At 47.8% G+C, this 11,037-nt stretch overlaps 1 protein-coding gene across 2 annotated transcripts; it reads left to right on the top strand.

Annotated features, from left to right (window-relative positions):
• Nucleotides 1–4,384: 4,384 nt before the first annotated feature.
• LOC138752905 (tetranectin-like) lies at nt 4,385–10,431 on the top strand. Of its 2 annotated transcripts, none has more exons than XM_069915527.1 (3): nt 4,385–4,453; nt 6,641–6,739; nt 9,531–10,431. In XM_069915527.1, the coding sequence occupies exons 2-3, from the start codon at nt 6,643–6,645 to the stop codon at nt 9,929–9,931; spliced, it is 498 nt and encodes a 165-aa protein (XP_069771628.1). In that variant the 5' UTR covers nt 4,385–4,453; nt 6,641–6,642; the 3' UTR covers nt 9,932–10,431. The 2 variants fall into 2 exon arrangements, with proteins under 2 accessions (XP_069771628.1, XP_069771620.1); XM_069915519.1 differs by lacking the exon at nt 4,385–4,453 and adding an exon at nt 4,522–4,812.
• Nucleotides 10,432–11,037: the final 606 nt, after the last annotated feature.

Below are 11,037 nucleotides of genomic sequence, written 5' to 3'. Positions count from 1 at the left end.
CAAATTTGGGAACCGTACTTGGAACATAACAGAGAGGGCTTGCCTCGGACCTCCACCCCCTAAAATGATAAAAATACAAAATGACTTGATCCAGTGTGTAAAAGTAGATGACACATTTTTCTTGTTTAATTTTCATTGTGTGATGACATAGTTTAATGGTTTTATTGTATTGTATATGTTGAATGTTTATTGGTTTTGGTGGGTGGTAGGAAGGGGGGAGGGAAGGTAGAGGGGGAAAAGGGAGAAAATGCCACTGTGTATATTTAAGAGTATGTATTTTGGTTGATATGATTCACAGTGTGAAAAATAAAAAAAATATTTAAAAAAACTAAGACATTAAACCATGTAAGTGGGTGATAAGTGACCAAAGCCCATTGTCATTGAACCTAGTCTGCTATTATGCATGGTTGATGAATGACCAAAACTTATTGTTCAATGAATTGTGTGGATGGTTAATGAGTGACCAAATGCCATTGGTCATTTTTTCAAGTGTGGATGGTATAGGAGTGACCAAAATCCATCAGTTATTGAACTATGTAGGTGTGACAAACCCCATTAGTAATTGAACAAAGTGTGGGTAGTTGTTGATGGTTCAATAACCAATGGGTTTTGAACAAAATGTGGATGATTGATGAGTTAACCATACGGGTAGTTGATAAGTGACCAAAATCCATTGGGTTAAAGGTGAAAGAGGAAAAGATTAAAGTGAACATTAGGGAGAGTGGTGGCGGCGTTGAAAGAGCTACCAGCTGAATTGGTAAATGCAGGCTCGATTTTGACATTGGATAGGTACATGGACGCCAGGGGCATGGAAGGATATGGTCCAGATGTAAGTCAGTGGGTGGAGGCAGAATAATAGTTCGGCACAAATTAGAAGAGCCAAAGGGCCTGTTTCTGTGCTAGAGTTCTATGGTTCAATACATGTGAGTGTGCTGGCTGACACCATAATGTAATCTGAACATTTTCAGTTGCCCTTCATTATATCTTGCAAGTGGAGCAAAAGAGGGAAGGGTGTTTAAAACCAAGAAGAAAATGTGGCACTCGCTGTTGCTGCTTCTTAAACTGTGAAGGTTTTGGAGCCTTTAATGGAACATTTAATGGGAGTTGGATTTGACTCCCCACTACCCCTACACACACTCTCACACACCCACCTCCCCCTTTCGTCTCCAGAGAAATAAACATTCTGATCTGGAACTGTGAGATGCTCAATTTTATAAATTTTTTAATGCATCTGGAATCTATCATCATCTGGTTTCGGAAAATACTGGGCAGTGCACATTCGAAAGGCAGTCGAGATTTCTGTTTACACAAGCCTTTATTGTAGCAAAATGGGATGATTAATGTTATGGATTTTGGGCAGAGTGTGACAAAAAGAACAGAGTATATTAACCCTGCCTGGTGCTATTTCTGTGAACAAATTTCACTTTGGGCCAATTACAATGTAATGCTTTATTCTGAATTTGTGTGGTGTCATTCATGATCTTTTCAAATGTTTTGAAGTGCTTTATTGTCACCAAACTACTTTCAAAATGTCAGTTGTACATGTCACCATTCTAGCATCTGACTGGCTGATTCATCTCTCTGCAAACCAAAGTGTCTTCCTAAAGTTTAGTGCACTCTTTGACACTAACAGCTCAAGTCAGTATTAATGTGTATATTTGGCTTTGTCGAAGAAGGTGCAGTGAACAGGAATTCACTGACTGTGTAGTTTAGATGGCTGGCTCCTCCCTCAACTACCCCAATATAAATCCTGGTTTTCCCACCTTACCTCAGATTCACCTGAGGACTAATGTGTCTACTGGCCATTGATTGAAAGCTATTAAAAGCATATTTGTGCTCCTCTCAAATCTGAGTGCATTCAGTCACTTTACAATTTTAATAGCTTAACCTTTGAAGCAGGGTGGAAGTCCTACTGAAGCCAGGCATACTCTGGATTGACCCTCTGTCCCCAGAGGAATTCACCGGCTGGCTCGAGTGCTTCCAGTCTTATCTGACGACCACGCAAGACATCCTTAACTCCGTTAGTCTCCATAGGTCTGCACTTCTCTCTCTCTCTCGAGTCGGCCCCAAGGGGTTCGCTGTCATCAGAGACTGTGCAACATACAAGTCAGCCATAGAAGGCTTGAAGGCCCATTACGAGACCCGCCTGGGTGAGTCGCTGGACAATTATGTCCTTGAACTGTGGGCCCTGACTAGGAAATGCCACGACTTAGCAGCCACTGCCCGGGTAAGAGAGAAAGAACAAATCCGGGACACCCTCGTGGCAGGAATGAGGTCAAGATATGTGAGGCAGTGACTGCTGAATTGGGGAAGAAGGACTTAACCAGCACCCTAGAGCTGGCAAAAGCACTCAAGCAGGCCCAACTAGGACCTGACAACCTCACGAGTGAAAGCGGCATGTTCTCCGGAGGACCAGGATTGTGGGGTGCTGATGACCCCTGCAGCCCCAGCGCCAGCTGCTGCTGCCACATGCAACCAGAGATGCTACATCAGTGGGCAGGCACAGCAGCCCCATGCCTGATGCCCTACGAAGAACACCGTGTGTTCAGTATGCGGTAAGAAGGGGCACTAGGTGAATGACCCCCAAATAAGTGTATGACCCATGCCGAGTCCTGAAGTACCACCAGGGTATCAGTTGCATGACTAATTTTGTCAAGGCACGCAACCTGCCCTACTCCATTGAAGATATCAGGGAAATGACCAGGACCTGCCAGGTCTGCGCTGAGTGGAAATCGCACTTATACCGCCCTGACAAAGCACACCTGATAAAGGCATCCTGCCCCTTTGAACGACTGTCGATTTCAAGGGACACCTCCCTTCTACCAATGGAAACACACTTTCTTAATATCATCGAGTTTTCATGTTTTCCAGTTGCCATCCCCTGCCCAGGCATGACCACCACCATGGTCATCAGGGCCTTGCACTCTGTTTTCACCCTGTTCAGGTATCCCAGCTATATCCAAAGGCCTTCCAGATTCATGCTGGCAAGAAGTCCTATCCACTGTGCTTCACTCCATAAGGTCGCTTCTCTGCACTGTGACCAACGCAATTCCTCATGAGCTAATGTTCTCTTTCCTGAGGAAATCTACGTTTGGGACCACCCTCCCAGCTTGGCTAATGGTACCGGGGCCAGTCCTGCTGAGAAAGCACGTGAGAAGGAGTAAGACAGGCCCACTAGTTGAGAAGGTGCACCTGTTGCACGCAAAACCAACATATGCCTATGTGACATATACTGATGGCAGAGAGGACACCATCTCATTTAAAATCCTAGCACCTTCAGGAACTGAAGATCCAATGCTTCAAACAAGCCAGGAACAACCAAGTACCCCTCCCAGGTTTCCGGACAACGCAGCTCAGGAAGTGGGGCAATCCACTCAGCGACCAGAGCTGGAGCCCTCAAGACCCAGTAACTCAGCCTCACAGGGGGCCCAGGAAGCCCAAAGTCCACCAGTACTGAGGCACTCAACCAGAATAACTAGACCTCCTGACTGATTTGTAAATTATTAGTGTTTTGAATGTATGGTCTCTGCTTTTCACCTGCAGGTTCTCTTCTGAAGGAAGGGGCAAATGGAGTGAACAGGAATTCACTGTCTATGTATTGTTCAGATGTCTGGCTCTACCCTCACCCACCCCAACATAAACCCAGGTTTTCCTGCCTTACCTCAGGACTAATGTGAATACCGCCATTCATTGTTAGCTGCTTTCTAGTCTCTGAGTGCAATCAGTCCCGTTACAGAAGGTTCACCTTTTGCTGTTTGCGCAGAAGGAGGAATCCATTAATAGCTGAATATTGCATACCACTTGAATCATGTCATTCGAAGGCAATGGAGTCAACTTTAAGAGAGGGCCATGCACAGACACCGATCTGGTTGGGACCATTGTCTGCGACCCTCGATCCCAGTGTCTGGTTGCTGAGTACAATTCCCCAAACCTGGTGAATAAATGCCAACAGGTTGAGGAAACCTTTCTGCAAGCCCTCCTCCTTTTGTTTTGCGGTCACCTTCCACACCCTGTTCTCTGCCCCAAAAGCACTGCCTTGTATCCAATACTCTTGTAATCAAAACTACTTCCAGGCGAAGTGAGGTGGAGGTAAGTAGTGTTTGCGATGAGGGAGACCCTCACACCAGTACTCGGAGAGGATATTCTTGTGGGATCATAGAGGCTGTACGAGGGAAGCTTCGAAACAAGAAGGGGGTCACTTTGATGGGGCCCTCAGTGAGTGGAGGAGCAGAGACAGGGAGATTGCAAACCACTGGAGAAACAACAGGCTGATAATGTTGAGTGACTTTAGCTCCCCACTAGGGACCAGCGCTCTCACAGTCCACAGGGTGTGGCCAGAACTGAATGTATTACCATGTTCTAAGAAAACTTTCAAGCATTATGTCTAACAAGAAGAGCAAAACTCGTCCCCCTCTTGGGAAGAGAGGCTGGGCCAGTGACTGAGGTGGATGAGGTCTCAAATGAATATTTATCTCCCTCCCCCTCCTCTCTCGTCCCCCCCCCCCCCCCCCCCCCACCCACCGTCCCTGTCCCTCCCCGTCTCCGCAGCTAGCGGGCCGGCGGAGGAATGTGGGCAGCGGGTGGTCCTGGCGTCGGCGGGCCTGGCTGGCAGCGAGTGCTGGATGCGCTCCCGCCGCCAGACGCTTCTCATTAGGGCGCCGGCATAAAATGGGGAGCGGGGCCGGGCCGGCAGCAGCTGCACCATGGAGCGGAGAGCCGCGCTTGTCCTGTTCGCTGTCCTCTGTCTGCTTCGCCTCAGCCAGCAGGACATCGTGCGCACCAAGCCCAGGAAGAACCGGGTGTCAAACAAAGGTATATGGTCTTCTACTCGGAACTCGGGCGGTGGCAGGGCCGCCCCTGCATTGCTATAGCGCCGTTTGCGCCAGTTTCCACGAAGAACGCCGGCTGACCCGCGGGGATCTTAGGGTTGCGGCTGGGACCTCCTTCCTCCCTAACACCCCGAGAGCAGGCGGGACACGGGCGAAGGATGACAGCAGCGAAACGCCGGGCCAAATGGTCGGCACAACCGCATCCTGTGCCCGCTTGGTCCGTGAGACCGACGTGTGTGCGGGGTTGGGAGAAGGTACGTGGAGCGGAGAATGTGTCCTCTGCCGTCTCTCCCGGACCCCCGGCGCGCCGCTCATCCGCACTCTCCCTGGAACCCGTCTCTGCGGACTCCGCATCCCCAGCGCCTTCGACCGCGAGTGGGACCTTTCCTTGAAAGCCGTCCAGTCCCGGACTGCACCAGTTCGCTCACATTGGATCTATCCGTCCTCTTCCGCCTTGTTCGACAGGTCCCGGCTCCCGAGTCTCGAATCTTTCCCCAAACCCCTCCTTCCCTGCAAACTCACTCCCTTCCCAACCACCCCCACCCCGAGCCCTTTCCCAAACCCTGCCTCTCCAGCCGTTTTGATATTGCTTAACCTAACTGGGTCAGTACCTATATTGCCCCGGTCACTCTGCGTCGAGTAGAACAGCACATGTCTGTGTCTCCATGTCTGTGTCGACCAGGATGCCTATTCATGCTCATCCCTCCTGAATGGCGTGTGTCCCTGGCTGTAGTCTGCCTACATGCCTCAAACATTGCTTCCACCACCTGCCATGCAGCATGTTCCAGTCACCTGCTCCTTTGGGTAACAATCTTGCCTGGCACATCTCCAACACCCCCATCTACCTTAAATGTCCTCGACGATTCTGACTGCCTACTCTATCTATTCTTAATGATTTTTCTATACCTCCTTCAAGTCTCCCCTCAACCTCTGAGATCAGGTGAAAACAATTCTAGTTTGCCCTACTTTTAATCAAAGCCACATCCTTCTGCTCCTCTCCAAACCTTCCATCCTCCGAGAGAGGCCCATCCAAAGTTTTATATCACTGCAAAACAACTTTCCAACTCACTGCCCTGCCTAATGAAACCAAACATACCATGCATATTCTTAACCACCCTCAATGAGCCAAGGATCTGAACTCCCAATCCCTCAGCACAACAATGCTTCAAAGGCTCCCGACATTAATTATATATATTCCCTTATATTTGAAGTACAACACTCAAATTTAGCCAGATTAAACTCTATCTGCTATTTCTCTGTTCATATCTATAACTGATCTATATGTTGTATCCTTTGACAGCCTTCCTCACTGTCTGCAGCTCCACCAATTTTCATGTCATCACCCCACCCACATTTCCATCCAAACCTTGTGTGTTTCAGTGCTCCCAGCACTGATCTCTACATCACCTAGGTCAGAGAATGAGGCAACCCTTCACACAACTAGTTCAGGGAGAGGGAGGGGAGAGTCCAAGTCAGGCTGTAGCAGGGTCCCACTTGGGATGGATCAGCTCCACCCAGATCCAACACTATTTGTTCAAGTAGGGAAATTTTTTTTTACTGGCGAAACATCTTCATGTGGCATGAATTGCAGCACTGCAAACCATAATTAAATCAATATGTTCCTTTAATATGTTCTTCCACAAATCTGCAAATGCTCATCATGCAACAGATATTGAAAATGAATTTGTACTGCAAGCCAATGGAGGTCTCTAGACACTGACGAGGATCTGAGAAATGGTAGGGATGGTCAGACTTCTTGATTCCTTAGCATTCTGGTAACATTATCTCTCTCTTTCTTCCAACTTGCTCAGCGATGGTGACCTTGGCCATGTTTGAAGATGTTAAGAAGCAGATTGAGCACATTGTGCAGGATGTGAATCTGTTGAAGGAGAGCCAGGCACTGCAGTCAGGTAACAAGGGCTGAGGGTTTGGGTGAACCTTGTTCCTGCTCATTGTCAGCACTCCTGCTGCTGCCTGGGATACATCTAGTTGAGAAATAGTGTCTGCATCACACTGGTGTCCACCAACTCTCCTGCAGTCCTTCCAAAGAGAGGGACACCTTCCACAATGCCATGACATCGTTGCAGATTGGCAACATGATCGATGTGTTTTTGTGACATGGTTTGAAATATCATGAGGGATCAGGACACCACTGCCTTGGAGGCACAGACAGGGACTCCAAGCACAGCCCACCTGGTTGAAGCCCCTTGTGGCTCTGTGGGAGAGAGAGCATAGTGTCTGTGACTGAGGCAGCAACACAGTCCAGAGGTAAGTCTGCATTGCTTCTACGCTCCTGTTCTGCCCCTGCAGGCTGCAGCGGAAAGCCTGACAGCCTGAGATGTTAGAACATCCAACACGACAGCAAAGAAACTGGCCATTAGGGCCATATAGCTTATGCTGAACTATAATTTTACCTGGTTCCACTTACCATGGCCCTCCATACCCCACCCATCCAAATTTTTCTTAAACGTCAAAATCAAGACTGCATTCACCTCTTCTGCTGGTAGCTCATTCCACACTCTCACCACTGTCTGCATGAAGAAGATCCCCATAAAGTTCTATCCAACATTATCAGATAGATGTTTTCGCTGTAAGAAGGAAATGGGAACAACAGTACATGCAATTTGGGCATGTGAGAAAGTGGAAAAGTTTTGGGAAGATCTAAATCAGGTATTAAATAAAATCACAAAAAGCAACATACCAAAAAAATCCAGAGATCTTTCTTCTAAGTAATATACGAAGTAAAGAATTAGGCCTCAAACTGGATGAAGCGCAAAAAAGATTTATTATGATAGCCTTAGCTGTAGCAAAAAAATGTATAATGTCAACTTGGAAATCAGAGAAGAGCCTGAGAGTACAGCAATGGTACATGGAAATGAATAAATGTATTCCATTGGGAAAAAAATAACATATAATTTAAAAAAATAAAGTCACCTTATTTGAACAAATTTGGGAACCGTACATGGAACACAACAGAGGGGGCCTACCACGGACCTCCACCCCCTAAAATGATAGAATGAGAAGAAGACAAAATGAACTGACCCAGTGAGTAAAAGTAGATGACACAATTTTCTTGTTTATTTTCATTGTGTGATGACATTGTTTAATGGGTTTATTGTATTGTATATGTTGAACGTTTAGTGGGTTTGGAGGGGGTGGGAAGGAGGGAGTGAAGAGAGGGGGGAAGGGGAGAAAATGACACTGTGAATATTCAAGAGGGAAATGTTTGTGTGCATTTTGGTTAATATGGTTCATAGTGTGAAAAATAAAAAAAAATTTAAAAAAAGATCCCCATAAATTTCCTTTAAACTTTTCACCTTTCACCCTTAATCCATGTCTTCTAGTTCTTGGATAAACTCATCTTGGTGTCAGTTGTTTCACTCAGAGAGGCTGCCTGACCTGCTGGTGGAGGTTCGAACCCATTCCTATCTCATCCCAGATTGCAGTTCCTACTCCATTCCATAGCCTCAGGGCTCACTTCCTGTTTCCCAAAGGTGTACCTAAAGCTTGAGGGACATCAGTGAGCCTGCAGACTTGGGCATTTCCTTCCAGGAGACCTGTAGTGTGACATGTGCCTGGCTTCCCAGCTAAGTGACCTTTGGCAATTTCCCAGATGCTCCTGCAGTTTGGGGATCCCAGATAATCTATGCCTGAGGCCAATTGTGTTTCCTCAGAAATCCCATAATGTTAGGGATCTCCTGTTCCCAGAAGATCCTGTAACATTAAGGATATTCTCTTTTCCCAGGAGATCCCATAACACAAGTGATCTCCACCTATTCCCAGAGATCCCATAATGTTAATAATCACTTCCTGCTACTGAGAGCACCTGAAACATTAAGGATCTCCTCCTGTCTCCACAAAACCCTGTAACTTTTGGAATCTTCTGTTTTTGGGAAATCTCATTACATAAGGGATCTCCTTCTCTTTCTGGGAGATCCTTTAATGTTAGGGATCTACCCCTGTTCCCTGGAGACCATGTAACTTGGGATATACTCCTGTTCCCAGGAGACACTGAAGTCCAGGTAACCCCCTTGCTGAGTCTAGCACTCATGCTCAATAAGGGCATTGATGGAAGAATGTGTTGATGGGACAGGGACAAGGTGAATAGGTGGCTGCTCATTTCCAGCTGAGTACAACCCTCTGGTCCTGACTGTTCCACTTGAGTGCCCGTTGACATTGAGAGCTACAGGTATACCCCACTTTATAAATGCTCACTTTATGCAAATGTGCTTTTACAAAGAAACCTGTGTTCACTTTTACGAAATAATTTTCCCTTTTACAAAAGCAGCGAGCCATTATAGTGGCTTCCTGTACCTACCATCACCCCAATCTCCGAAAACTCAGCCTAACTACACGGTACATATATTATTTCTACTTTATAGGCTGTGTACTTATCACATTGTTCCTGGTTTTAATAAATGTTAGTATTATTTTAAGTTTAATGTGTTATTTGGTATGATTTGTTATATTTTGGGTCTGGGAACACTCAAAAAATGTTCCCATAGAAATCACTGCTAATTGCTTCACGCCATTTCAGCTTATGAAAGGTTCCGTAGGAATGCTCTAGTTTTGTAAAGCAGGGTATACCTGTATTTACTGATACCCAGGTTGTCCAATTCTCACCAAGCTACCTGGGGAAGGTGGGGTTTGCAGAGTGAAGCCTCCTGGGTAATCAAGCCAACCTGTACTTGTCTTGTCCAGTGTGTCTCCGAGGGATGAAAGTGGACAGGAAGTGCTACCTGCCCATGAGCGGAGAGAAGAGTTTCCACAGGGCAGCGGATGACTGCATCTTGCATGGTGGACTCCTGGGCTACGTTGAGAACGAGGAGGAGAACCAGGCCCTGCACCAGTACGTCAGTCGGAAGATGGGAGGGGGCAGCAGCATCTGGCTAGGAGTGACGGACATCGTGGATGAGGGGAGGTGGCTGGATGTGACCAGCACAGCAGTCAACTACACCAACTGGCAGATGGGGTCTTCCCCACAGCCTGACGGGGGTACCAAAGAGAACTGTGTGGCCTTCTCGGGTCAGGGCAATGGCAAGTGGCTGGATGAGCCCTGTCGCTCGCTGCACCAGTACATCTGTCAGTACAATATTCCCTAAGAGCCAGCTCCTTCTACCTTTCCGCTGGTCGGCCCACCTGTACCTCTGCCCTAATGCTGTGCAGGCAGAGGAGGTATCTCACCCTGAGCGCTTGTACACAAGGATTTCATTGCCCTCTCCTCCATCCTGCCCCTCTGGGCATAGTCCACTGGTGTGCATTTGGACCAAAAGGAAGCTCCCCTTCCCCCACCCCCACCCCCCACTTCCCCAGGACAGATCAGAAGAACAGGGATGGGGGACTAGTGGGGGAAGACGAGGAGCAGGACCCTCCAGTCTGTGCTGTATGGGGTTGGGTGCATTCTTGCTCCCACAAACCACCCCTGTTTCCCCCTCCTCCGCTTCCTCCCCACAACCATCTCCTCTCCGGGTGAAGTATCTGTTGTCTCCGCTGTGCAGACTGATGAATATTGCTCCTCTAGGATCTCGAAGGACTCTCCCTGCTTTCAGCCCCAATCTGATTGTGCAAAATGCTCATCCGAAATAAAACCGATTCATTCAAAGGCAAGGGCTTTGTTTTATTTTCCAGTCAGTCTTCCTTCTCAGGGGCCCTTGTCCAGTTTCTCCCTGTCTGCCCTGTAGCTCAACAGGATACTGAGTAACCAGCTGAACAGTTGATCATAGGCAGTGTCTGTTAACAAGCCAGAGGTGCACAGCGTTGATAGCTCCAGGTTTCTTGTGAACGCCCTCTGTGACAGCACAGGGACTGCTGAGGGTGGAATCTTCAGCAAAGGGAAGCTGGGGAGGGTGGGGGTGGTCACTGGGTTAGTCAACGCCTGATAGGAGAGATTGTCAAAGTGTCCTGGTCTGAAATGCTGACTGACAGTCTCCCTTCCTCCACAGACATTGCCTGATCGGCTGAGTCTCCACCTTCTCGTTGGAGGGGCAGCAGGTCAGACCGCTCGTAGGGAGAGATGCCCAGTCAGCACTTGAGATGGATGGGGAAGGGCCCCAAGCTGAAACATTCCTGCTCCATTTCCATCTATGATGCCACTGGATCTGTGCCTGTGTTACTCTTACCTCTGTGCACACAGATCCCTGACCCCTATTCTCCTCTCCTTCAATAACTGGCATCTTGTTGCCCATCCCCTGGGCCAGATGGCCGTGAA

Source organism: Narcine bancroftii, chromosome 1 (genome assembly GCF_036971445.1).
Source record: "Narcine bancroftii isolate sNarBan1 chromosome 1, sNarBan1.hap1, whole genome shotgun sequence".
NCBI lineage: Eukaryota > Metazoa > Chordata > Chondrichthyes > Torpediniformes > Narcinidae > Narcine > Narcine bancroftii.
The sequence above is the reverse complement of the archived record's forward strand: the minus strand, read 5'-3'. Positions and strand labels throughout refer to the sequence as shown.

Coding starts and splice junctions, on each gene's coding strand:
- LOC138752905 (XM_069915519.1), top strand. CDS start 4,704: ATGGAGCGGAGAGCCGCGCTTGTCCTGTTCGCTGTCCTCTGTCTGCTT. Junction 4,813..6,640: donor GAACCGGGTGTCAAACAAAG/GTATATGGTCTT, acceptor CAACTTGCTCAG/CGATGGTGACCTTGGCCATG. Junction 6,740..9,530: donor GAGCCAGGCACTGCAGTCAG/GTAACAAGGGCT, acceptor TGTCTTGTCCAG/TGTGTCTCCGAGGGATGAAA.